The sequence below is a fragment of the Eretmochelys imbricata genome, chromosome 5, assembly GCF_965152235.1.
Source record: "Eretmochelys imbricata isolate rEreImb1 chromosome 5, rEreImb1.hap1, whole genome shotgun sequence".
Lineage (NCBI taxonomy): Eukaryota > Metazoa > Chordata > Testudines > Cheloniidae > Eretmochelys > Eretmochelys imbricata.
In genome coordinates, this window is record NC_135576.1 from 120,843,907 (window position 1) to 120,868,954 (window position 25,048).

General features: G+C 42.9%; 1 protein-coding gene across 3 annotated transcripts in view; it reads right to left on the reverse strand.

The window, feature by feature from the left end:
• The window catches only part of PTBP3 (polypyrimidine tract binding protein 3), a 121,306-nt gene that overhangs the window by 15,800 nt on the left and 80,458 nt on the right, over positions 1-25,048 (reverse strand). For all 3 annotated transcript variants that reach the window (XM_077817791.1, XM_077817790.1, XM_077817792.1), the window contains 4 exons: positions 22,925-23,035; positions 13,736-13,910; positions 2,221-2,298; positions 676-815 (listed from right to left, as the gene is read on the reverse strand). In XM_077817791.1, coding sequence (XP_077673917.1) covers positions 676-815; positions 2,221-2,298; positions 13,736-13,910; positions 22,925-23,035 — 504 coding nt within the window. The remainder of the gene's footprint in view (positions 1-675; positions 816-2,220; positions 2,299-13,735; positions 13,911-22,924; positions 23,036-25,048) is intronic.

Here is a 25,048-nt window from a genome sequence, read left to right on the forward strand (position 1 = left end):
TTAGAAGGGCACTCATGGTGCACTCACCCTTCTATCTCATCCTTAACTACCTACTCCCACCCATCTCTTCTTTGTGGAGAATACTCTGCCCTCTGTAAGGGTGAGAGTGGCACAAGAAGGATCCTCATTCCCTAAAGGGACCACACCTGTTTTACAAAAAGAAAAGGAGTACTTGTGGCAACTTAGAGACTATCAAATTTATTCGAGCATAAGCTTTTGTGAACTACAGTCCACAGTTATTCAACAGCTGCCTGCCTTTTAAAATGTTTTGCTTTGTGTTTCAGTGTATTTGATCACGTATAGATGTGTATTCTCCTCACTTTAAAGGTCTACTGACTGCAAGAGCCGCAGACTCTCAATAGACTGCTTCTTCCAATTAGTATGTCCATTGTTATACCCCCATGTTATATTTGTTTCTAATAAGGATGTCCATGTTCTTCTGAGATTCTATGAAGCTAGCGTATGGTTCTAGCCTTTGCCAATATTTCAAATTCCTTAAAGCAAGTGATGTGGCTGCGGTGCCATTTCTGACATGAACAAAGTAAAAAAATATTTGTTATCCTCCTTTGTCTGATCTCCAATTTCGATTTTAGGACAAATATTTTAACAAATATTCTATGCCAATATCAAACTACCAACCACTTGCATTGTTTGATTCCACCTATTCAAGCTTACATCAGGATTGAGGTTGCTGACAAGCAAAACAGAATTTCCTGGAACACCAGCAACTCCAGGGATAGCCATCCGTCCAGTCACTGCAGAGGTGGTGATTGCGAGAGGACCAAGTGCTCCAGGAAGAGATGGGACTGAAAGACCTGAAAAATGATACTCAATTTATGGAGCAAAGGAAGTGGGAAAACTATTTCAGAAGACTAAAAAAAATTTCAAATTATGTGACAATTGATTTATTTAAAAATAAATTCAACACCCAATAATAAAAGGTTCCAAAAGCATATTTTAGTTGGTTCTCCCAAAAGATTATCTACGATATAGACCAGTGGTTTCCACCTCTTTTCCTGTGACAAAAACTCCAAGCCCAACAAAAATCCATCCACATGTTCTTGGCTCAGTCCCTTCTGTCATACAATTATGTCTGGCAAAAACAGACACAGATATCTGGGTTGGAGGTGAGGGGGACATCCATGGGCAGGTGGGCTATTTTGGGAGTTGAATGAGTGCTACTGGAGCTTGCTTTTTAATTGTAGGTTTTGGGGTCTTGCACTTCTCATGATGGTCACTCCAAAATACAAACTCACTACCTCAAAATAAAACAACAGTGACATTGCAAGGAGATCTTGAGTAATAAAGTAGTAAGGGTGGGAGGGATAGCTCAGTGGTTTGAGCATAGGCCTGCTAAACCCGGGGTTGTGAGTTCAATCCTTGAGGGGGGCCATTTAGGGATCTGGGGCAAAAACTAGGGATTGGGCCTGCTTTGAGCAGGGGGTTGGACTAGATGACCTCCTGAGATCCCTTCCAACCCTGATATTCTATGATAAGCACATATATAAAAAAGCCATAGTAATCCATCATTTTTAGAATTACAGATTTCTAGTTTTATCACTTTCAAGTAGCCCTTTTTACTGTGTGTAATTTCTTAGTAGAATCAGAAGCCAGAGCACAATTGACAGAGTGTAGATCATGACTAAGGTTAAGATTTTGTCACGGATATTTTTAGAAAGTCACATGACCTGTCCCTGACTTTTACTAAAATCATCCCACAAAATGGGGAGCCCACCTTCAGGGTCCCCACACTGCCTGCAGAAGTTGGGCAGCTCTGGGGCCCCCCACCGCCTGTGAGGGCTCGGAGCTCCAGGGTCCCCTGTGGCTGGGAGCTGTAGCCTCGGGCAGCTCCAGGTGCCCTGGTGCCTGCGTCCGCTGGGGGGTGTGGGGGGGTGTGGGTTGGGGGAGAGAGACCCCACAGCTCCCGGCCGACAAGGCTGAATTCACAGAGGTTGTGGAAGTCACAGAATCTGTAACTTCCGCGGCCTCCGTGAAAAAAATCATAGCCTTAATAATAACAACCAACAGTACATGTAATTCCTACAGTTTATTTAAATAGTAATACTTTGGGTAGTATGCTATGCAAATAGAGGTAGACTGACTGCTTTTTATGAATACTTATAGATCTTGATATTGCTACATTATCACTCTGTTTAACTAGATGGATTTCAACAATTTAAGGCAGTCTTCAAATTTACCAATCCAAAAATAAAGACTTACCTGCCGCTTGATGAAAACCAATGGCTGGGGCAAATCCAGCAGCCCCAGCATATGGTGAAGAGATTATTCCTGGGGTGCCTAGAATTCAGACACATCTAATTAAAATCTATTCCAACATATTTAGCAAATAGAAAGATTGTCAGTATAGAGACATTTCCTATCACTGAAATTTCAGAATAACACTCTTCCAAAAGTTTTACTGTATTTTGTGTTCTCTGTGGAATATTAGTGGTGGCCCTTCCAATCACTATAATTTTCAACAAGTTTTCTAAATACTATCAAAAGCAAAAGGATATTGACGTAGACCAGTCCAACAGTGATCACAAAGAGAAATGTAATGAGCTACCTTATTTTAACATTAGGGATATTTATGCAAAAAGGATGAACTCCTTCACTTCTAGCCTTTCTTCAGTAGGGATTATAGCTAGCGATCAAGATTTAACAGATGCCTCCAGCATCCAAGATATTGAGGATGTTTATAACACAACATCTGTAGAGAATGGTGCTGGAAAATGAGTTGAATCACTTTCTCTTTCCTTTATTTCTGTTTTCAGATATTTGGTTAATGCAGATTTATAAACTCCAGTGAATTTAAGAGCACTTAATTCTCAGGGTACTTAACTGTCAGCCATATTTGGACATTCTTTGCTCTCATGTTGTCACACAAGCTTTATTGTTTAGATGAGGCTTAAAAATATACCTCATATGGCAATTTAGTTTTCACATGACTAGTTCTATGCATTTTAGGTGTGTGGGGTGGAAAAAGCTGAAAAATGGTATAAATTAAATGCAAGTCTAATGTTTGTTCCTGCAGCTGTCTGATTTTCAGAATGTTTTTTTGTAATATATTGCTATTTAGGTAACTGCAGATTGCTAATATGTGGGAAATATAGCAAAATTAAGTGAAGTTTCTACATGCAAGTATACTTGTAAAAAAAAAAAGCCATTAAAATACATGTAAAACTACATTCACTAAGTAGACATGGAGATTAGGAACCTAATACGCTTCCTGAGTCAGGATGGGAAATTCATTGGGGGAGGGATAGCTCAGTGGTTTGAGCATTGGCCTGCTAAACCCAGGGTTGTGAGTTCAATCCTTGAGGGGGCCATTTGGGATCTGGGGCAAAAATTGGGGATTGGTCCTGCTTTGAGCAGGGGGTTGGACTAGATGTCCTCTTGAGGTCCCTTCCAACCCTGGTATTCTAGGATTATAGAACTCAGGTTCAACAAACAAAGTTGATGTTTGAAAAAAAATTATTTACAAGGTTAGAAGATACAATCAGAATTTTCACTGCTTTGTCTGCAATAAAAATCTGACGATGTGAACACTAAATATCAAAAGAGATACAATGCTAGCATAGTGAAACGAAGTAAATAGTGAATAGATTCTACCCTCCCACACCAACCCCCATTCAATACACTTACATTTGGGTTAAATCTCTAGTTGGAGTTTCTTTAGTTACCTTTAAAAATTAGAATTTATTTTAAATAATTTTTTCTGCATCAGCTTTCATGTCTCCTCCTAAATTAGGTTGGGACAAAGGCTACTCTGCTGGCAAGATACGGCAGCAAAAAGCAGACTGGCAGAGCATTGTCCAGCTAAGTTCAGACACTGTACCAGGTCAAAAGTTTCTCCTCTGTGTTTAAGAATTCAACTGAAGGGGAGGGGGCACAAGGTTAAGAAGAGAAGTCTGAGCCACGCTAACTTGAGTGCTTTTGCAGAGAGTGAGGCTGTGGACAGGGGATTTTGAATCCTATGTGATACCAGGTATCAACAAGATTTGCCAGGAGCTGGCTCCTTCCTCTGACTGTGTCAAAATGCTTTCCTATTCTCCATAAGCACATGTGACAAATGTCCCCATCAATGCCCTCACATATTCTGATAAATTGAAGGTTACAGCCAATATGAGGACGTTAATATGTACAGCCTCAGACAGCTATTTGAGAAAGGAGAAATAAGAAATGTGGTAATTCTTCACTTATTTGTGAAGGTTGTAAACACTTAGGAAGGAAAGGAATGTATGTTAACAAAAGGGGATATAACTATAAACAACCAAATAAAATTAAAAGGTTAAGATTTAAGATGAACACGTGAAAATGCCTGGCAGCAAAGTACAGTATTAAACCATAGAATGCTGTCCCCAAGGAAAGCAATGAATGCCCAGTCATGAAACATACAAGATTAGAAAACCTCACAAAACAAATGTGAAGGCAAATAGATGGACTAGATATTTTATTGGATCTTTTTAATTTCTCATGTCTAATGACATGTCTACGTGAACTTTTAGTTTATGGCAAGCTGCGGTGTAAATCTACCTTGCACTAGCTTACTGCAGACTAAGTGTTCTTGTGGACTCCGTTAATGTCCTCTTTGAAACAGGACTAGATCAAAACACATTAACAAACTGTTTAAATGCATCAGCATGGCTCACAAGGTCAGTTAGTCTACAGCAGGCTAGTGTGGGGTAGAGTCACACCCCACCTTGCCACAAACAAAATGTTCACATAGACAGCCCTTAAGATTCTGATTAAACACTTATGGGAACAATCTGGATATGTTCAAAAGTAGGCTTCAAGGACAGGATCTCAAACATTGCCCTCACATATGACCACTTGAAGTCACATTTTGGGAAGACTTCAGGGAACAAAGAATTAAGAAATAAAATCAAGATGACAGAGTACAGTCACCTGCTCTGCTATTCAACTGAATTCATTTTACACACTTCCCAAATTTTTAGTTTTCAATATGCCACCCATCTTTTACTTACAAAATGTAACTGTATTCTAGAAGTTTTCAGGGGGAAACATTAATTGAACAAACTGATACAGCCTGAAACAATATACAACAAAATGAGTTTAGAAGAACTATCTAGCAAATGCGCTTATTCTACAATCACAAACAGGCTTTCCCAAGTGCTCAAATCCCCACCCGCAAAGATGAAGGCCACAAACTGGGAATCAGGAAACATGTGGAGCCCTAACTACAACAAAGATTGCTTTCTTAACGGCTTTCATTTTAAGTGAGTTTTAAAATCACTCAATTACCCTGAGCAGCACATAGGTTGGTGTTGTGTACCTACACACACAACCACTCCTCCCTTTCAAAATGAAATGTTAAGCAAACAAAAGAATCTGTTTACACACACAACTACATTTTAGTCCCCCACTTCTGAGAAATGCATTCTACACATAGGGCCCTTCGTTTTCAGTTTTTATTTTATTTCATTTACCCCAGGAATTTATCAGTGTTTATTACTACAACTACAACAAAAAAAAAAAACAAAACACCTGGTGAAAATTGGTTAATATTAATATTTTTCTGGGTAAATATTAGGGTTTATTTTGGTGGACAGAAGAAAAAAGTATTCAGTAGAGTAATGCTTTGATGAATGGAATTCAATGTGGTATGATACAGAACTAAAACAGAACTCAAAACAAATGCTACCTCTGAGTTTAACAATACATCTCTAATCCCCAAATAAAACTTTTCATTTGAACCAACAGCTTACTGTTGTAGACTTAGAACTATTAGCCTATAAATATTTACATTTAATAATTGGGCCACACCATTTGCACTGCATACACTCAACTTCATCCTTTTCTCCTGTTTGTTTTTTTAAAACGTTGAAATATCTCCTTGTGTTGTGAAATGTATTCTGATACAGATTTTTGTATTCCTTCCATTTTAGCGTGTCAGATCTTTTAATTATCTGTTAACAGCTTGAAATATGTATGTGATGGACGTGAGATTCATCAGTACATTCTGAAGTGCACGCACTTCACAACTTCTGCGCGTGCCTGTTTATTGTGTGTATCTTCTATACAAATACACAGCCTCACTTCAACAGGCAGCTTTGCACATACACACAGACTAGTGTATTATAGTAATACATGTATCTCATGCAACATACTGTATTTCCTTAATAAAACAAGTTATTTTTATATATTTGCATGATACACAAGTAGGGTGAAAAATTGGGAAAAAATGAATACTTTTTGTAAAACCCACGATTTTTTCAGTAAAACTCAGTTTAAACTGAAAACGAAGGGGGTCATCTACACATAATGTAAATAAGTAACATGATCATGGTATGTTCATTTTTTGACTACTTAAGTCCCAAAGGCAGAAATGATAAATTGAATTAGATACATTTCCTAAAATAACATGGATATTAGTGGGTATAGTGCAATACTGTAGGAATGACCACATTAACAACTGAAGCAGACACCTAAGCTCTGACAAATTATTTGGCAGCCTACTACCCCTCTTATCTGTAGTCACAAAGTGTCCCTTATACAAACAATGCAAAGCATTAATCACATCACATTTTATGCTTGTAATACATGCACTTGTGCATTATACTGACAAGTTTTGGGAATATGGGTACTAATCATTCATTCACAGTCCTGGTTTCCATTATCATTTATTACTGAAGAAGCAATGACAAAGGGCTTTTATTCTGCCAGATGGGACCTGTATGTTGGACACCGATACCAAACAGACACGTAAGAATAGAATACAGCTAAAATAGGAAGATCAGGAATTCTAGCATATGTACAAAATCCTCTGCTATCTAGTTGACTGCAGATTTTAAGCAAACGTTCAGAAAACCTATTATGCCTTATGGGGAAAAAAGCTTTTTCAAATCAAATTTATTCCAAAATGCATCAGAAGTTTTTTAACATGAGATATCTACCAAAATGTTTAACATTCAAATGATTTTAAATACAGCAGTTTAGTAATTACTTAAAAAAACTGCAATATCCAAATCCTAAAATAAAAACATACATATTGACAATTATCTACCACTGTTGCTTGCTTTATCTGAATTTTCTATCACTGCAGCCTCCACTTGCTATAACAAAGAAGCAGCCCAGGGTTCCAGCTTCTTCACTATCAGGACATTTTATCTTCAGATACTTGAGCCCTGTCTGTTCTACCACTTTCACTCATGCTACCACGGCTGGAAAATCTGGGTCCCTATTTCTCCAGACAGGAACACCTTACCTCTTACCCTTCACATGTGCAACTATCTAACTCTCACCATTCTTTTCAAATAAAGGTCTCTGTACCAGATGCTAGAAATCTGATATTTTTAATCTTTTACTGCCCGCAGCGTTAAGTCTTCTTGTGATTGCAGACATCTTAAACCCTTAGGGTTAGAGGATAGTGAAAGCTATCTATACCAGCAGTTCCACACTTTTTGGTGCAGCTGCACTGGTGGAGAATTATGAGTTATTTGTTAAAGTAGAAAGGACCTGGTGGAGTAGGTAGGTAGGTGCTTGTACCAGTCTCAGCACACAAATGTGTAATGTAAGCCCTGCATCATAGCCAAGTCTTTTCTTAATCTATAGTACCATAATCACTCTTCCCCTCTCGCTGAAGTTTCAGGCAAATTAGTTAAGCGTGATTCAACAGAACTTACCAGGTTTGTAACCGTCACAATCTTAAGCATAGAGAGACCCCAATGCTTCCATGATACCGTACTGATGACTTACAATAATTTTGTTTTTAAATAGAAATAGTTCTTATTTTATTATGCAGAAATATTCAATGGCTTCATTTTTGTTTACTTTTAAAACAGTGCGACTGCCAAACAAGCACAGCTAACTTCATTAGTGGTGGTCGGGGACTCTCTCCTCAGGGGGACTGAGTCATCTATCTGCCGCCCCCTCCGGGAAAACCGAGAAGTCTGCCAGGAGCTAGGATTCACAATGTGACGGAGAGACTGCCGAGACTCATCAAGCCCTCGGATCGCTACCCCTTCCTGCTTCTCCACGTGGGCACCAATTATACCGCCAAGAATGACCTTGAGCGGATCACTGCGGACTATGTGGCTCTGGGAAGAAGGATAAAGGAGTTTGAGATGCAAGTGGTCTTCTCGTCCATCCTCCCCGTGGAAGGAAAAGGCCTGGGTAGAGACCGTCGAATCGTGGAAGTCAACGAATGGCTACGCAGGTGGTGTCGGAGAGAAGGCTTTGGATTCTTTGACCATGGGATGGTGTTCCAAGAAGGAGTGCTAGGCAGAGACGGGCTCCACCTAACAAAGAGAGGGAAGAGCATCTTCGCAAGCAGTCTGGCTAACCTAGTGAGGAGGGCTTTAAACTAGGTTCACCGGGGGAAGGAGACCAAAGCCCTGAGGGAAGTGGGATACCGGGAGGAAGCACGAGCCAGAGCGCGTGACAGGGCAGGGGTCCTGCCTCATACTGAGAAAGAGGGACGATCAGCGAGTTATCTCATGTGCCCATACACAAATGCAAGAAGCCTGAGAAACAAGCAGCGAGAACTGGAAGTCCTGGCACAGTCAAGGAATTACGATGTGATTGGAATAACTCACATGACTGGAGTACTGTCATGGATGGATATAAACTGTTCAGGAAGGACAAGCAGGGCAGAAAAGGTGGGGGAGTTGCACTGTATGTAAGGGAGCAGTATGACTGCTCAGAGCTCAAGTATGACTGCTCAGAGGTCAAGTATGAAACTGCAGAAAAACCTGAGTGTCTCTGGATTAAGTTTAGAAGTGTGAGCAACAAGGGTGATGTCGTGGTGGGACCTGCTATAGACCACCGGACCAGGGGGATGAGGTGGATGAGGCTTTCTTCCGGCAACTCACAGAAGTTACTAGATCTCAGACCCTGGTTCTCATGGGACACTTCAGTCACCCTGATATCTGCTGGGAGAGCAATACAGCGGTGCACAGACAATCCAGGAAGTTTTTGGAAAGGGTAGGGGACAATTTCCTGGTGCAAGTGCTGGAGGAACCAACTAGGGGCAGAGCTCTTCTTGACCTGCTGCTCACAAACCGGGAAGAATTAGTAGGGGAAGCTAAAGTGGATGGGAACATGGGAGGCAGTGACCATGAGATGGTCGAGTTCAGGATCCTGACACAGGGAAGAAAGGAGAGCAGCACAATACGGACCCTGGACTTCAGAAAAGCAGACTGACTCCCTCAGGGAACTGATGGGCAGGATCCCCTGGGAGAATAACATGAGGGGGAAAGGAGTCCAGGAGAGCTGGCTGTACTTTAAAGAATCCTTATTGAGGTTACAGGGACAAACCATCCCGTTCTGTAGAAAGAATAGTAAATATGGCAGGCGACCAGCTTGGCTTAACAGTGAAATCCTTGCTGATCTTGAACACAAAAAAGAAGCTTACGAGAAGTAGAAGATTGGACAAATGACCAGGGAAGAGTATAAAAATATTGCTCGGGGATGCAGGAGTGAAATCAGGAAGGCCAAATCACACCTGGAGTTTCAGCTTGCAAGAGATGTTAAAACTAACAAGAAGGGTTTCTTCAGGTATGTTAGCAACAAGAAGAAAGTCAAGGAAAGTGTGGGCCCCTTACTGAATGAGTGAGGCAACCTAGTGACAGAGGATGTGGAAAAAGCTAATGTACTCAAGTGCTTTTTTTGCCTCTGTCTTCACGAACAAGGTCAGCTCCCAAACTACTGCACTGGGCAGCACAGCACGGGGAGAAGGTGACCAGCCCTCTGTGGAGAGAGAAGTGGTTCAGGACTATTTAGAAAAGCTGGACGAGCACAAGTCCATTGGGCCGGATGCGCTGCATCTGAGAGTGCTAAAGGAGTTGGCGGATGTGATTGCAGAGCCATTGGCCATTATCTTTGAAAACTCACGGCGATCGGGGGAAGTCCCAGATGACTGGAAAAAGGCTAATGTAGTGCCCATCTTTAAAAATTCTGAAGCACTTAGAGGGAAGTGATCAGGAACAGTCAGCATGGATTCACCAAGGGCAAGTCATGCCTGACTAATCTAATTGCCTTCTATGACGAGATAACTGGCTCTGTGGATGAGGGGAAAGCGGTGGACGTGTTGTTCCTTGACTTTAGCAAAGCTTTTGACACTGTCTCCCACAGTATTCTTGCCAGCAAGTTAAAGAAGTATAGGCTGGATGAATGGACTATAAGGTGCATAGAAAGTTGGCTAGATTGTCGGGCTCAACGGGTAGTGATCAATGGCTCCATGTCTAGTTGGCAGCCGGTATCAAGTGGAGTGCCCCAAGGGTCGCTCCTCGGGCCAGTTTTGTTCAATATCTTCATAAATGATCTGGAGGATGGTGTGGATTGCATCTTCAGCAAGTTTGCAGATGACACTAAGCTGGGAGGAGAGGTAGATACACTGGAGGGTAGGGATAGGATACAGAGGGACCTAGACAAATTAGAGGATTGGGCCAAAAGAAATCTGATGACGTTTAACAAGGACAAGTGCAGAGTCCTGCACTTAGGACGGAAGAATCCCATGCACCGCTACAGACTAGGGACCGAATGGCTCAGCAGCAGTTCTGCAGAAAAGGACCTAGGGGTTACAGTGGACGAGAAGCTGGATAGGAGTCAACAGTGTGCCCTTGTTGCCAAGAAGGCCAATGGCATTTTGGGATGTATATGTAGGGGCACTGCCAGCAGGTCGAGGGACGTGATCATTCCCCTCTATTCAACATTGGTGAGGCCTCATCTGGAGTACTGTGTCCAGTTTTGGGCCCCACACTACAAGAAGGATGTGGAAAAATTGGAAAGAGTCCAGAGGAGGGCAACAAAAATCATTAGGGAACTGGAGCACATGAGTTATGAGGAGAGGCTGAGGGAACTGGGATTGTTTAGTCTGCGGAAGAGAAGAATGAGGGGGGATTTGATCGCTGCTTTCAACTACCTGAAAGGGGGTTCCAAAGAGGATGGCTCTAGACTGTTCTCAGTGGTAGCAGATGACAGAACAAGGAGTAACGGTCTCAAGTTGCAGTGGGGGAGGTTTAGGTTGGATATTAGGAAAAACTTTTTCACTAGGAGGGTGGTGGAACACTGGAATGTGTTACGTGGGGAGGTGGTGGAATCTCCTTCCTTAGAAGTTTTTAAGGTCAGGCTTGACAAAGCCCTGGCTGGGATGATTTAGTTGGGGATTGGTCCTGCTTTGAGCAGGGGGTTGGACTAGATGACCTCCTGATGTCCCTTCCAACCCTGATATTCTATGAGTCTATGATTATGTGCATACTTCCTAACAAAACCCCTACAAGCAAACAGCAAAGAGCGTCATCTCAGGACTACATCGAAAAGTTATACTGTGCTAGAGGAAAATAAGATTTTCTTACCCATGTTTGTAGCACTTTGACCAGTTGGACTGCACTACAGAAATATATTTTATTTTTGTACACAACAAGGGAAGCATTTGGCCCTTAATGAAGACCCATCCAACAGCCAAGAGCTAGAAATCTCACTTGTCAGCTATAGTTGCTGTCTGCCAAGAAAGCTGGAAATAGTTGTCAAAATAGCACAGATGGCTACATCTCCTTCAGCTAGTCAAATGCCTCTTTTTCATAATTTCCATTACCATTAAGGTTGTTTAAATAAAATTGCCAAAGCCACAATACCAACATGACAGCCAATACATTGGAATTTTTGGTCTCTTCTGCTGTCATAACTGCAGTGCATTAACTGTTAAGCAGCCTTGTGGAATACAAGTGTATATGGCTACAACACGTCTCAAATATGGTCTCTTTAAATCGTTAGTATCACTCAATTAATACCTTTACCCACAATAAATTGTTAAAACTACTTATATTACATCTCCAGTTTTTAAATTTTACAAAAGCTGATCAGTAAGCAAAGCAGCTCATATTCCAATATTTCACTTAAACTAGTCTTTCACAAACACAATCCCTCCCCCAAAATCATACCTACTTAGAAATTTTTACTTCCATACCTCATTCCTGAGGGAACGTTCAATGAAATTAAAAGACAGCAAATTTAAAACCAACAAAAGGAAATACTTTTTCGCACAATGCATAGTTAAACTGTGGAACTCATTGCCACCAGAAGTTGTTGAGGCTGAGAAAATACCAAGTTCCAAACACTACCACCATTTATAGATACCAAAAATATCGACTTAAAATTTAAAAATTTTAAAAATTAATTATAAATGTCGGAGGAATATTAAACCTCATGCTCTCAAGGCAATCTTTAACTAAGAGATCAGGATAAGTTCTTGCGGGGGGGGGCAGAAAATACCACATATACCTCACATGGGTTCTTACACCTCCCTTTACAGCATCCGACACTGACCACAGTTGGAGAGAAGATAATGAGTGGATGAATTTTTAGCCTGATTCACTATGGCAATTTCTACATTCCCAAAACCAACAAAAGAAATTCTACTAAGGAGAGATGCAAACCCCCTACTTAGTGATAAAAAGCAAAAATCTCTTTAAAAAGCCAAAAACCATGAAGAAGAAGTGAAGTTCAATTAAAAACACACAGTATAGTATAGATTGGGGTGGGCAAATTACAGCCCTCATCTCCAGCCCCACCCCAGAGCCTGCACCCCCAGCTGGAGCCCTCACTACCCCTGCCCTCCAACCCCCCACCCCAGTCCGAAGCCAACTCCCACACCCTGAACTCGTCATTTCTGGCCCAACCCCAGAGCCCTCACCCCCTCCTGCACTCCAACCCCCAATTTTGTGAGCATTCATGGCCAGCCATACAATTTCCATACCCAGATGTGGCCCTCAGGCCAAAAAGTTTGCCCACCCCTGGTGTAGATACACAAGGAACAGTGAGAAGCAAAACTACACTTAATTTGTGGTAAAGGGGCATCATAACTACATTTCTGAGGGAATTCTGAACCAAAACATTTAAAATTATGAGCACAATATTTTAAAATTCTGCAAATTTTATTTCTCAAATAAATGTGGAGGCTCCAGCACGGTACTGGAGAGCACAGGCCACTGGCTGTACTGAGGTGGGAGATCACTGTGCAGCTCCCACCACCCCTGACACAGACTCAGCAGTGAAGCTGCACCCAACCCTGACACAGCACAAGGACTTGGCCTGCCCCAGAAGCACCCACCCTCCATGCCAGGCGCACCAGGTGTGGGCAGGCAGGCTCCTGCAGCTCAGCAAGGCAGGATGCAAGTATGAAGAGGCTTAGAGTGGGGGGATCCAGGTGTGGGTTGAGAGGGGTCTGTGTGGGACAATCTGGGTGCAGGCGGCTCAGTGGGGGATCTGGGTGCGGGAGGGATGTGGATGCACAGGAGCTTGTTGGGGGGTTCTGGGTGCAACGGTAATGGGACTGTGCAGGAGGGTCCAGGTGATGGTAGTTGGGGCTCAGCAGGGGGGGTCTGGATGTCGGGGGGGACAGAGTTTGGCAGGGGGGTCTGGGTGTGGGAAGCACAGTGGAGGGTCCAGACGTGGGGGGAGGGGGGAGAATAGTTCGGAATACTACTAAGGAAATTTTACCTGGTGGTGAGTAAATAATGTTCACAGAATGCTTTTGGCATTAAAAGTCTGAAGAATGGTTGGGTAAATTCAGTTAAAGATATTCACTTATTTTCCAGGAGTAGATTTTTTTCTTTAACACTTTATTGGCATTGTGTACTTTAGATTCACTAGTGTCACTCTCCTTTAGGAACCTTGGAAAATGAGAGTGGAAATTCCTAAAGGGCATTACAACATAAAAAGCAGAGAGGTACTTCCTCCATTATATTTACTTAGAAGGGGGGGGTTTCCTTACCAAAAGTGGCAGCCATGTTGGGGTCAAGGGAGGGCTGGCCATCGCCAGAAGGAAGGTCAAGGCGAGTGAAGTCTCTGCTTTTGTCATTGTTGTATTTTACATTAAGGCTTGTTAACTTGGAGAAATCAATACGCAGAGTGCAGCATGCATTGTAGATATTCTGGCCATCCAGAGCCTAGAGAAAAAAGTGGTTGTAAAGTTTAAAAAGGCAAAACATGTTTACCATTCACATATCTATCTATCTATCTATCTATATTTACTCCAATTCAAATCCACACTAACAGCAACCTTTAAGAAGTTGTTGGACCATTCCAGACTAGCCATTGCACCACCTTCAGCCACAGATCCTTACTTTCTAGAATATTAGTGTAACCTACTGGGTCAGTATCTGTTACGTATCTCTCTCTCTCTCTGCCAATCCACAGCTAATGGGGCCTTGTATGGCCCCCAGCTACAGAGCCTGGTCTCCTTATATGATGCTACAGATTCATGCTTTTAAGCCTTAGACATCTTCCACATTTAAACATTCACTATAAAATAGTGGCAGTGATATTCGTTTGGGGGGGTTTTGGAACAACAGACCACTGGAATTTGTGGATGTTGGCTCAAGAGCAGTAAATTAGAGTTACTCTTTTATAGAACTACCCTCACACCACTAGGAAAGGATAAATTAACTGAATGTGTCTTGATTATGCTCTTTTGAAGCATCAAAATCTTTTCTGCACAAGCACACTTGAGTACTCTCCTAGGACCTCATCATAAAAAACAAAGGGAAAAAAATCAGAGGCTACATATTTTCCACAGATTACCAGTTATGATTTCAGATTCTGTTATATTGAAATAAAAATAATGATCCGCAAATCCCTAGAAAAATTGAATTAAACGTCTTTACCAGTCAGCCACCTTAACTCCAAATAAAACATTCTCTTGGTATTGAAAACTTCTTTTACTCAATAGTTTACAAGTTATATGAAGACGGCAGAAAGGCCACCACAAAATGGCTACCAGGCTAAAACATGGAATGATCAGGTGATCATTAATTCCTTGGGTAGGATTCTCATTTAAAGCGTGGCCATTTGGCACTGCCAAAGCAATGTAAAGAGGTCTTACAGTGAGTGTAAGGTCCCTTTATGCTGGCAGAGCAGTGCAAAGTGGCCTTAACGTAAATAAATATCAGACTTAGTACAGAATGTGAAGCTTTATCACATTACCGAAAAATGAAATGCACGTGCAATGCCTGAACTCTGGTCTCAAAATAAACATAAGAACATGATTCAGTTTGTTTGTAAGTTTGCCTGAAAATAAGTCTACACATTTAGTTATTCATTTCGGACTTTTTTCTCTTTCAGCTATGCAATTACCTGAAAAAATTAACATGAACAACCACAAAAGTAATATGCTCTGCATAAGGAAAGCTACAATAACAAAAATTTTGTAGCAAGAGTCATCTCTCACCTATATCAATGCTCACATTCTAAGAAACCAAAGAAAGAAAAGCGGAAGTGGCATGCCTGAGGTCCATTTTCAAGAATCCGTTACCTGATACATAATAAGGCCTGGGCCACAAAAATTTTGTAATGGTATAACATCTGGTTATGGGTGTGAATTTCTTTTTATTTAAAGTCATACAAGTACAATGCATTGCTTATACACCAGTACAGCTTATTCCTTCTCCAGTACTGCACAAGGAGAGTTGTATCGCCTAACTAGTATGACTTGTAGTATACTGATATATTAAAGCTGTACAACTTTTGTATGTACACATGGGCTCAGCGTAAATGAGTCAGGCTGACAAAAGAAAAAAAAGACAATTGTTGAAAGTAAAAGATAAACTATCCAAAAACTTCAAAATTGTTATTTACAGATAAGCGATACATGTTATGCAATATTGTTAGCCCAAAGTCAAAACAAGTAAAATATTTTTAAAAGCTTTTTAAAAGAGTAACTATATCATGAAGATTTTTATCTAAGAACAGTTAAACTAAACAAACTTTGTAGGGTATAGGCTACTATGCAATTTTAATAAATTAAGTTCACCACTAGTGAGTAATAAATTCAAGGTAGGTTTCTCAGCCATTTTATTGAAAAGGTAGGGGCTTCTCAGCAGACAGTTCCTAATCTATGGAACTGCAAACCAGAAGGAGATCCAAGATGAGTCCTTCCAGCTTTAGGGCATTCTGCAAACCTCACCTTGTCCAGGAAAATCACATATCAACACAAAACAGAAAGACTCCAAAAAAAGCGAAAGAGTGGATCTTACTCCTACTTTGAACAGAACTTCCTGTTAATTTTGTAGTTCCAATATACCACAGTAATGGTCACTTTAGAAAAACATATGAGACTGTCTTCATGATTCTGAATTTACTACATTAGTCAATTAAAATATTTCAAATTTGTGCCTCCTGTCTCTGTGCAATCCATATTATCCAGCTATTTGATTTTGCAGTAAAGTCATAATTCTGGTTTGACAGTTTCTTAGACTAGTGTCAGCAGCACAGAAATATAAATTCACTGCAGGATCAGAGAGAAACCGAGCTGAGAGAGAGAGAATTTCTGTTAATTTGAATTTCTTCATGTCTCTAATATTAGCCCAGATAACATAGGTAGCTCCTTTTGACATCAGGAGGAGACAGGAAATAAAGCAAAACTCAAGATGTCACTTCCCTATTCTAGTCAAGGTCTTATTCAGCCCTCATCACCATAGCACAAGGGCACCTTCTAGAAGTGCATTTAAGCAACATAACTTGTATCTGTCATGTAGTTCTTGCTCCCTTTCTCCCCCTACCTGGGGTAAACTGGATGGAACTTTGAAAACTTTAAATATAAGTATGCTGAGCTGTATGTTTATATTAGCAAAGGGTAAGGTTGAAGATCTGTGCCTTGCACTTGGAACGAAAGTTCTCTGGTGGTTCTTAATTCCTGTGGAAGTTTGTTCTGGTCTTGAGCCAGCATGGACAAAGCTCTACCACAAGTGTAAAGCTCATCCGTGTTGGAGGCAGACAGCTCCATTGTGCCTGAGGAGCAGAGTTATTGACTGAAGTCCTGATCTCAGAGCTTTAGGTACTCTTTTAGGTATCATGGGTCCAGACCATTAAGTGTCCTAAAGGTAAGGAACAAGGCCTTGAATTTGACATGGTATTCTATATGAAGCCACCACAGGGACCAGAGGGTAGGTTTGATGTGCTTGCAGTAAACTGTGCTGCTGCGGAGATGTGCTGCTGCATGCTGGGTGTAATGGAGATAGACTGGCTGACACAGCTCAGCTACAGTTCCATTTATTCTAAGAGCTGCATAGAAAATAGTCCAGGAAAACATAGCCCTAGTTCCACTCCCACAAAACCAGGTGAGCCATCTATGACAGACTCCGGAAAAACCAAACAGAAAAGTTACTATTCTACAATGCCCCAAAGAGTGAGTCTTATGGAAACAGAACAAGGTAAAATACTTCCTGAGTAAGTAGAACGCAAGAGGAAAAAGAATAGGAGTATTTGTGGCACCTTAGAGACTAACCAGTTTATTTGAGCATAAGCTTTCGTGAGCTACAGCTCACTTCATCAGATGCATACTGTGAAAAATACAGAAGATGTTGGTTTTTATACACACAAATCATGAAAAAATGGGTGTTTATCACTACAAAAGGTTCTCTCCCCCCCCACGGCTGTTACTCTGACCAGCAGGAGAGTGGGGTGGGGGGAGAGAAAACCTTTTGTGGTGATAAACACCCATTTTTTTCATGATTTGTGTGTATAAAAACCAACATCTTCTGTATTTTCCACAGTATGCATCCGACGAAGTGAGCTGCAGCTCACGAAAGCTTATGCTCAAATAAACTGGTTAGTCTCTAAGGTGCCACAAGTACTCCTTTTCTTTTTGCGAACATAGACTAACACGGCTGTTACTCTGAAACCAGGAAAAAGAATGAGAATTTTCTCCTAAGTAACACACAGGTAGGGATCCCTGCTTTAAAAGGCATGAAGTTCTCTGTCTTTCCTTGCTTAGATAGCCCCAAAGACAATTTTAAGAGTAAGGACTAAGGTTTTTCTTAGGTGTTAAGAGATACCAGAAAGTGCATTTAACCTAAGATCTCACATAATTAAAGGAGTGCATAAAAACTTGTCAGCACCTCTGAACAAATATCCCACCACATCCAGAGAGGAGTCCACATAGCTGTGTGTTGGCAGAGAAATGGAGAAGGCGGCCTATAGAGATGGAAAAGAACTCACATCTAAAAATGTTCTATTCTTTAAATCCTTATCACTATGACTACGAGGCTGCAGACCCTCAGGACTTTATCAAGCCCATTCTGAAAGAAGGCAAAAAAACTTAGAAAATATATCTAAAATTATTTAAATTTCTGTATTTGCTTCAGGAAAAAACAGCTACCTACCTTTCGTAACTGTTGTTCTTTGAGATGTGTTGCTCATGTCCATTACATTCTAGGTGTCTGCATGCACATGTGCACGGTTGTCGGAGACTTTTGGCTTAGCGGTATCTATAGGGCTGGCTGTGACCCCCTCTGGAGTGGCACTCTCATGTGGTGATATATCAGGTGCCGGCAACCCTACGCCCTCTCAGTTCCTTCTTGCCAGTAACTCCAACAGAGGGACAGGAGGGCGGGTAATGGAATGGACATGAGCAACACGTCTTGAAGACAATTATGAAAGGTAGGTAACCATTGCTCGTGTGGATTCCAGTTTAGGTGAATCACAAGCAGTATCTATGGAGGTGGGCTCGCAGTTCACAGCTTGGAGGCTTACAGTACTGCTCTACAGAAGTCCGCATAATCCCAGGCCTGCTGCATAACCACATGGTGGGATGTGAGGGTATGGACTGACAACCAGGTGGCCGCCTACAGATGTACTGGATAGGCACTTGGGCCAAAAAGTCTGCCGAAGAGGCCTGCGCCCTGGTCAAGTGGGTGGTGATGATCGGCGGGGGCAGCACCTTTGCTTGATCATAGCAAAAGCGAATGAAGGCCGTGATCCAGCAGGAAATCCTCTGTACAGAAACAGGATGACCTTTCAGCCTGTCAGCCACAGCAACGAATAATTGTGTTGTCTTGTGAAAAGGATTGCTCTTTCAATGTAGAAGGCCAGAGCCCTCCTGACGTTCAGGGTATGTAGCCTGCACTCCTCCTCCGACTTATGTGGCTTTGGAGGAATCTGACTGATGTCTTGAGAGAAAACTGACCTGCCTTCAATCGGTGGGTGGAAGGCAGAGACGGCGGCTACATGGACCTTGATGGAGGAGAGCGAAAAGCCCTGAAGCTTGAGGTGCAGGAGGTAGTCTAGAATGATCTACAACGGAGCTTGCTCAGGACAAGCCCCCTTATACGCCATCCAGCAGGTGAATCACTTCCATTTGGCCAAGTAGGTGGCCCTAGTGGAGGGCTTTCTATTGCCCAACAGGACTCGCTGGATCTCAGATGAGCAGTGCTGTTCCTGCGCATTTAGCCACGCAGCAGCCAAGCCATCAGATGAAGTGCCACCAGGTTCGGGTGCAGGAGACTGATGTGGTTCTGGGACAAAAGGTCCGCCCTGAGTGGCATCCGGAACAGGGTTGCCACCAAGACATCCAGCAGCGTGCTGAACCAGTGTTGGCGTGGGCAAGCCAGCACTATGAGGATGACCTTCACCCTGTCCTGCTTGATCTTCCATGAGGACCTTGGGCTGCAACGGCACTGGAGGGAAGGCATACATCAGAGCCCCCGATCACGGGAGCAGGAAGGTGGCCAACAGGGATCCCTTGTCCCTGCCTTGGAACGAGCAGAAATCGTGGCATTTACTGTTCTGTCTGGATGCAAACAGGTCCCCCTGGGGAGTTCCCCACCTGCGGAACACAGAACTGACCACCTCCGGGTAAAGAGACCACTCGTGGCAAGACAAGAATGTCCTCCTAAGTTGATCTGCCCAAGTGTTCCTGGCCCCTGGGATGGCCACAAGGTGGATATCGTTCTGCAGGCAGAAATCCCAGAGCTGGTGCTATTCCTAACATAGGGCAGACAACCTGGCTCCCCCCTGCTTGTTGATACAGAAGACTGTGACCATGTTGTCCGTGAGGACCTGAACCATCTTGCCTTGTATGCGAGGCCAAAAGGCTTGGCAGGCTAGGTGAACCGCCCTAAGCTCCCTGACATTGATGTGCAGTGACTGATTGTGACTGGACCAACAGCCTTGAGTACAGAGATTGCTCAGGTGGCCTCCCCAACCCAGGTCTGAAGCATCGGAAACCAGAATCACTAACGAAACTGGGGTTGCGAAAGGGACTCCCTCCTGCACCGATGCGGGATCTTGCCACCAGCTAAGGAACGACAGTACGCTGTCCGGAACCCTGATCACCCAGTCCATACTGTGCTGGTTGAGGACAGACCAATGCCAGCCATGTGGAGTTGCGCGTGCCTAACTACGTAAGTGCATGCTGCCATGTGACTCAACAGTCTCAGGAATGTGTGGGTGGTGGTGATGAGTGGCGGTGATGAGTGGCTGGGCACGCAGAGATGAGATGAGGTCCACCATGGTTTTGGAACAGAGTCTTGTGGAGGAAGGCTCTGGCTTGAGTGGAGTCGAGTACTGCCCCAATGAATTCTATACATTGTAGTGGGGTGAAGGTTGACTTTTTGTCATTTGTTATTAGGCCCAGGTTGTGGCAGGTGGAACAGACCAGATCGAGATGCCTCCGCACCTGATCCGAGGACCAACCCCTTATCCACCAGTTGTCGAGGTACGGGTAGATCTGGACTCCCCGACATCTCAGGTAAGCAGCCACTGGTGCTATACGTTTTGTGAACGCTCTCGGGGCCGACAGGAGACCAAAGGGCATTGCCATAAACTGGAAATGGCACTGGCCCAACATGAAAAGGAGGAAACGCCAGTGTCCTGGGAATGTGGAAATATAGAAGTACGTGTCCTTTAGATCGGGAGCGGCGTATCGGTCTCCTGGATCCAGGGAGGGAATAATGGAGGCCAGGGAGACCATGTGAAATTTCAACTTTTTGAGAGACTTGTTGAGGCGGCACAGGTGTAGGATAAGTCTGAAGCCCCCTTTTGCCTTCAGAATGAGGAAGTAACAGGGGTAAAACCCTTTTCCTTCCATGTTTTGTGGAACCTCTTCCATCGCCCCTAAGCTCATGAGGTTTTCGACTTCCTGAGTGAGGAGTTGTTCACGAGAAGCGTCCCTGAAGAGGGACAGGGAAGGGAGATGGAAGGGTTAGTCGGCTACAAACTGCAGGGTATAGCCCAATGAGACTGTGTTGAGCACCAGCAGTCCGAAGTGATATGGGACCAGGCTGGCTGGAAAGGGTGGAGGTGGTTGAGGAAGATGGGGAGTGGATCCAGTGCAGTGACTGGGGCATCGTCCTTGAGCACACCCTCAAAATGATTGTTTCTGGCTGCACTGATCACTGAAAGGACCGGGCTGAGCAGGTGGATGAGACAATGACTGGTGGAGTTGCTTAAAACCCGTCTTTTTGTAGGAGCCAGAACGAGGGGTTCCCCAAAACCTCGATGATGGTGGAGGTGCAACTGTTTCCTGGCCTGCTGAGAAGTATGAAGGCCTAAGGAGCAGAGGGTGGCACAGGAGTCTTTAAGGCCATGGATCCTAGCATTAGTTAGTTCCCTCAAACTGGAGGTCCTGGAGGGTGGATTGAATCTCCTGGGACAGCCCAGAGATCTGTAACAAGGAGCTATGCCTCATGGCTATTGCAGAGGTAAACACCCTGGACACTGAGTCTGTGGTGTCCCAGGCCATCTGGAGGACACCCCTGGCTACTGCCATGCCCTCATCTATGAGAGTGGCGAACTCCTGCGCCTGATCCTGTGGGAGGCTCTCTTTCAACTTGCCGACGGATTTCCACATGTTGAAATTGTACCTGCCAAGTAGGGCCTGATGGTTAGAGACCCTAAACTGGAGGCTCGCTGTGGAATAAATCTTTCTGCCAAACAAGTCTAGTCTCTTGGAATCTTTATTTTTTGGGGGTGCCACTTGCCTGGCCCTGCCTGGCCCTTTCGTTGACAGCAGATACGACCAAGGACCCTGCATAAGGGTACGCGTAAAGGTATTAAAACACCTTGGTGGGGGCATAGTATTTCTTTTCCGACTTCTTGGATGTGGGTGGAATGGAAGAGGAGGTCTGCCACATCGACTTGGTGATCTTCAGGACCCCTGGTGAACGAGCAATGCAACCCACGCTGGGGCAGAGGAGGGAATGGCACCGAAGAGGTTATCAGGTTCCTCAGCTAGCTCCTCGACCTCCAAGTTCAGGTTGACCACCACCCTTTTAAGGAGGGCTTGGTGCTCTCGAAGTTGGGGGGGGTGGGGGGTGAGAAATTGACAGATTTTGGAATCAGTTGGCAGTATATGGACTGGGGATTAGTTATAAAAAATTTTAAAATATTCAAGTAATTGTAAATTGTTTCTTTTTATATCAAAAAAATGAATGCAGGTCTTTGGCACCATTGTTAGGTTGCAGGTGCCTGTCAAACTGATGAAATATTGGGGAAGGCAATCCACAAGTTCTTCACCTAGGATGCCAGATTAATTAATTAATTATTATTAAAGCATCGTCACAGGCCCCCCCAAAAAACCTGTGCTTGAACCACATGCAGTTTATTAGCTGGTCATTTTTGCCTGTATTATATTCTACTAAAAGGAATTAGGAGCCAGATTTACAGGTCTTTGAGCCAACATTTATAAGGAACACAAACTTTCACTGAAATTATTTATTTCTACAGAAGAGCAGTACTGATTTGTAATTACAAGGGCAATGGGTTTTAAAGGTTTTTGGAAAAAAAATATATACCTACAGTACGCAGATATTTGTCTTCCTTTTTGAACCTGAGATAGCAAGTGAAAAGTTTAAATTCCCCCACCACCAGCATCTCTTTCCTGTAAGTAGAAGGAATATTAGCAGTGTACTAGCCTTAACCTGTGACCAGGTACACAGGTGGAATTATTCAAGACCACTAATGCGTAATTAGTAGTAAAAGTACTAAAGTTCAGCAAATCAGTCTCTATAACGTAATTACAAAACCCCAAAGCTACTCTGAGCAGCAAGAGAATTTAAATATTACTAGAGCGTCAAGAAACCCTAACACTAGTGCAGCTCATAGCAAAACCATGTACATGTAAAGAATGTTTCTGTAATTTATTTTATGTTGACTAAATAGGTCAGATGTATATCTTTATGCTTACCATTTTGGCATAATGTGCATTCATTGGATCAGCATACTGAAGCAAGGCCTGAAACTGATTGTTCTTTGTGAAGGTGATAATCTTCAAGACAGTTCCAAACTTGGAGAAAATCTAAAAAATAAATCAAGAAATAAATAATTTGGACTTTTAAAACTGTATCTGTATACTTTTAAAGCTACAGTACACAATTTTAGCTCTTGAGATACTGTTTTTCAGGAATAATTTTATATTCGAAATAAACAAAATAATTCTCAGTTCTATCAGAATCCATGTTTTGGAGGCAAGTTCATAATATTTTCTACTGGCCACTAACTTCCTCCACGTCTGGCAAAAAAAAATAAAAAAAATAAAAAGTTAATTCTCTCCAAGAGCAAGAGTCACTGTCTCTCAAGTTACATGCCACAGAACTTGCTCAGAACTGGCATAAAGAGAGAGAGCCTTTGTTCTAGACCTCCAGAGATGCTGGAATACATTGGAGTATTGGTTTGAGAAGTGGGGTTTCACAAAGCAGTTGAGAGCAGGGATTCACAAGCTGTCTTTGAGGATGATGGAATGGACTGCACCCTCAGCAAGTTCGCATATCACACTAAGGTGGGGGGAGAGGCAGATACGCTGGAGGGTAGGGATAGGGTCCAGAGTGACCTAGACAAATTGGAGGATTGGGCCAAAAGAAGTTTGATGAGGTTCAACAAGGACAAGTGCAGAGTTCTGCACTTAGGAAGGAAGAATCCCATGTACTGCTACAGGCTGGGAACCGACTGGCTAAGCAGCAGTTCTGCAGAAAAGGACCTGGGGATTACAGTGGATAAGAAGCTGGATATAAGTCAGCAGTGTGCCCTTGTTGACAAGAAGGCTAACGACATATTGGACAGCATTAGTAGGAGCACTGCCAGCAGATCGAGGGAAGTGATTATTCCCCTCTATTTGGCACTAGTGAGGCCACATTTGGAGTATTGCGTCCAGTTTTGGGTCCCCCACTACAGAAAGGATGTGGTCAAATTGGAGAGAGTCCAGTGGAGGGCAACAAAAATAATCAGGGGGCTGGGGCACAAGACTTATGAGGAGAGGCTGAGGGAACTGGGCTTGTTTAGTCTGCAGAAGAGAAGAATGAGGGGGGATTTGATAACAGCCTTCAACTCCTGAAGGGGGGTTCCCAAGAGGATGGAGCTAGACTTTTCTCAGTGGTGGCAGATGACAGAACAAGGAGCAATGGTCTCAATTTGCAGTGGGGGAGGTCTCAGTTGGATATCAGGAAACACTTTCACTAGGAGGGTGATAACGTACTGGAATGGGTTACCTAGGGAGGTGGTAGAATCTCCATCCTTAAAAACCTCTAAGGCCTGGCTTGACAAAGCCCTGGCTTGGATGATTTAGTTGTGGTTGGTCCTGCTTTGAGCACGGGGTTGGACTAGATGACTTCCCAAGGTCTCTTCCAACCCTAAATTCCTATGATTCTATGACAGCTCGAAGTACTAGGTACAAAGCTGGATGAATCCTACAGGTTCAGTAACTGAAGATCTCTTCTAAACAGCTCATGTATCCACGTTTTATTTTTGAAACCACAAAAATCATTGTCCATGAGATTTGAAGCTCAAAATGCTATATAATTTTTTATTTGTCAAGAGTAATCACTGTGTTCAAGACGATATCTCTGCCTCTGATAGCTTACATAGAAGACATAGAAAGACAGAAGATCCACTATAAGACTCAGTAAAAGGAGAAATTGAACACAAGCTCCCCCCCCTCCACTTCACTCTTTAATTTGTTGTCTCTTGTCTTATACTTATGTTGTAAGCTCCTTAGGACAGGGACCATCTTTTTGTTCTGTGTTTGTACAGAGCTTAGTATAATGGGGTCCTGGTTGCTGACTGGTGCTTCTCGGTGCTACAGTAACATAAAATAATAATAAAAAAGGATCTGAAGAAGAAGAATGTAAGGAGCACACTGGAATTGGAGAATATCCATGCATACAACACTGAATGCGAGACAGCAGAAAGGGGAGTGGAAGAAGGAAAGGGAATGTTGTTGGAAGAACATGAACAGCAAGAAGGAATGCAACAAAACACTAGATCCAAGTGTGAGCAGAGTTATGCAGGGCCTTCATGGAATATCAGGGTTGGAAGA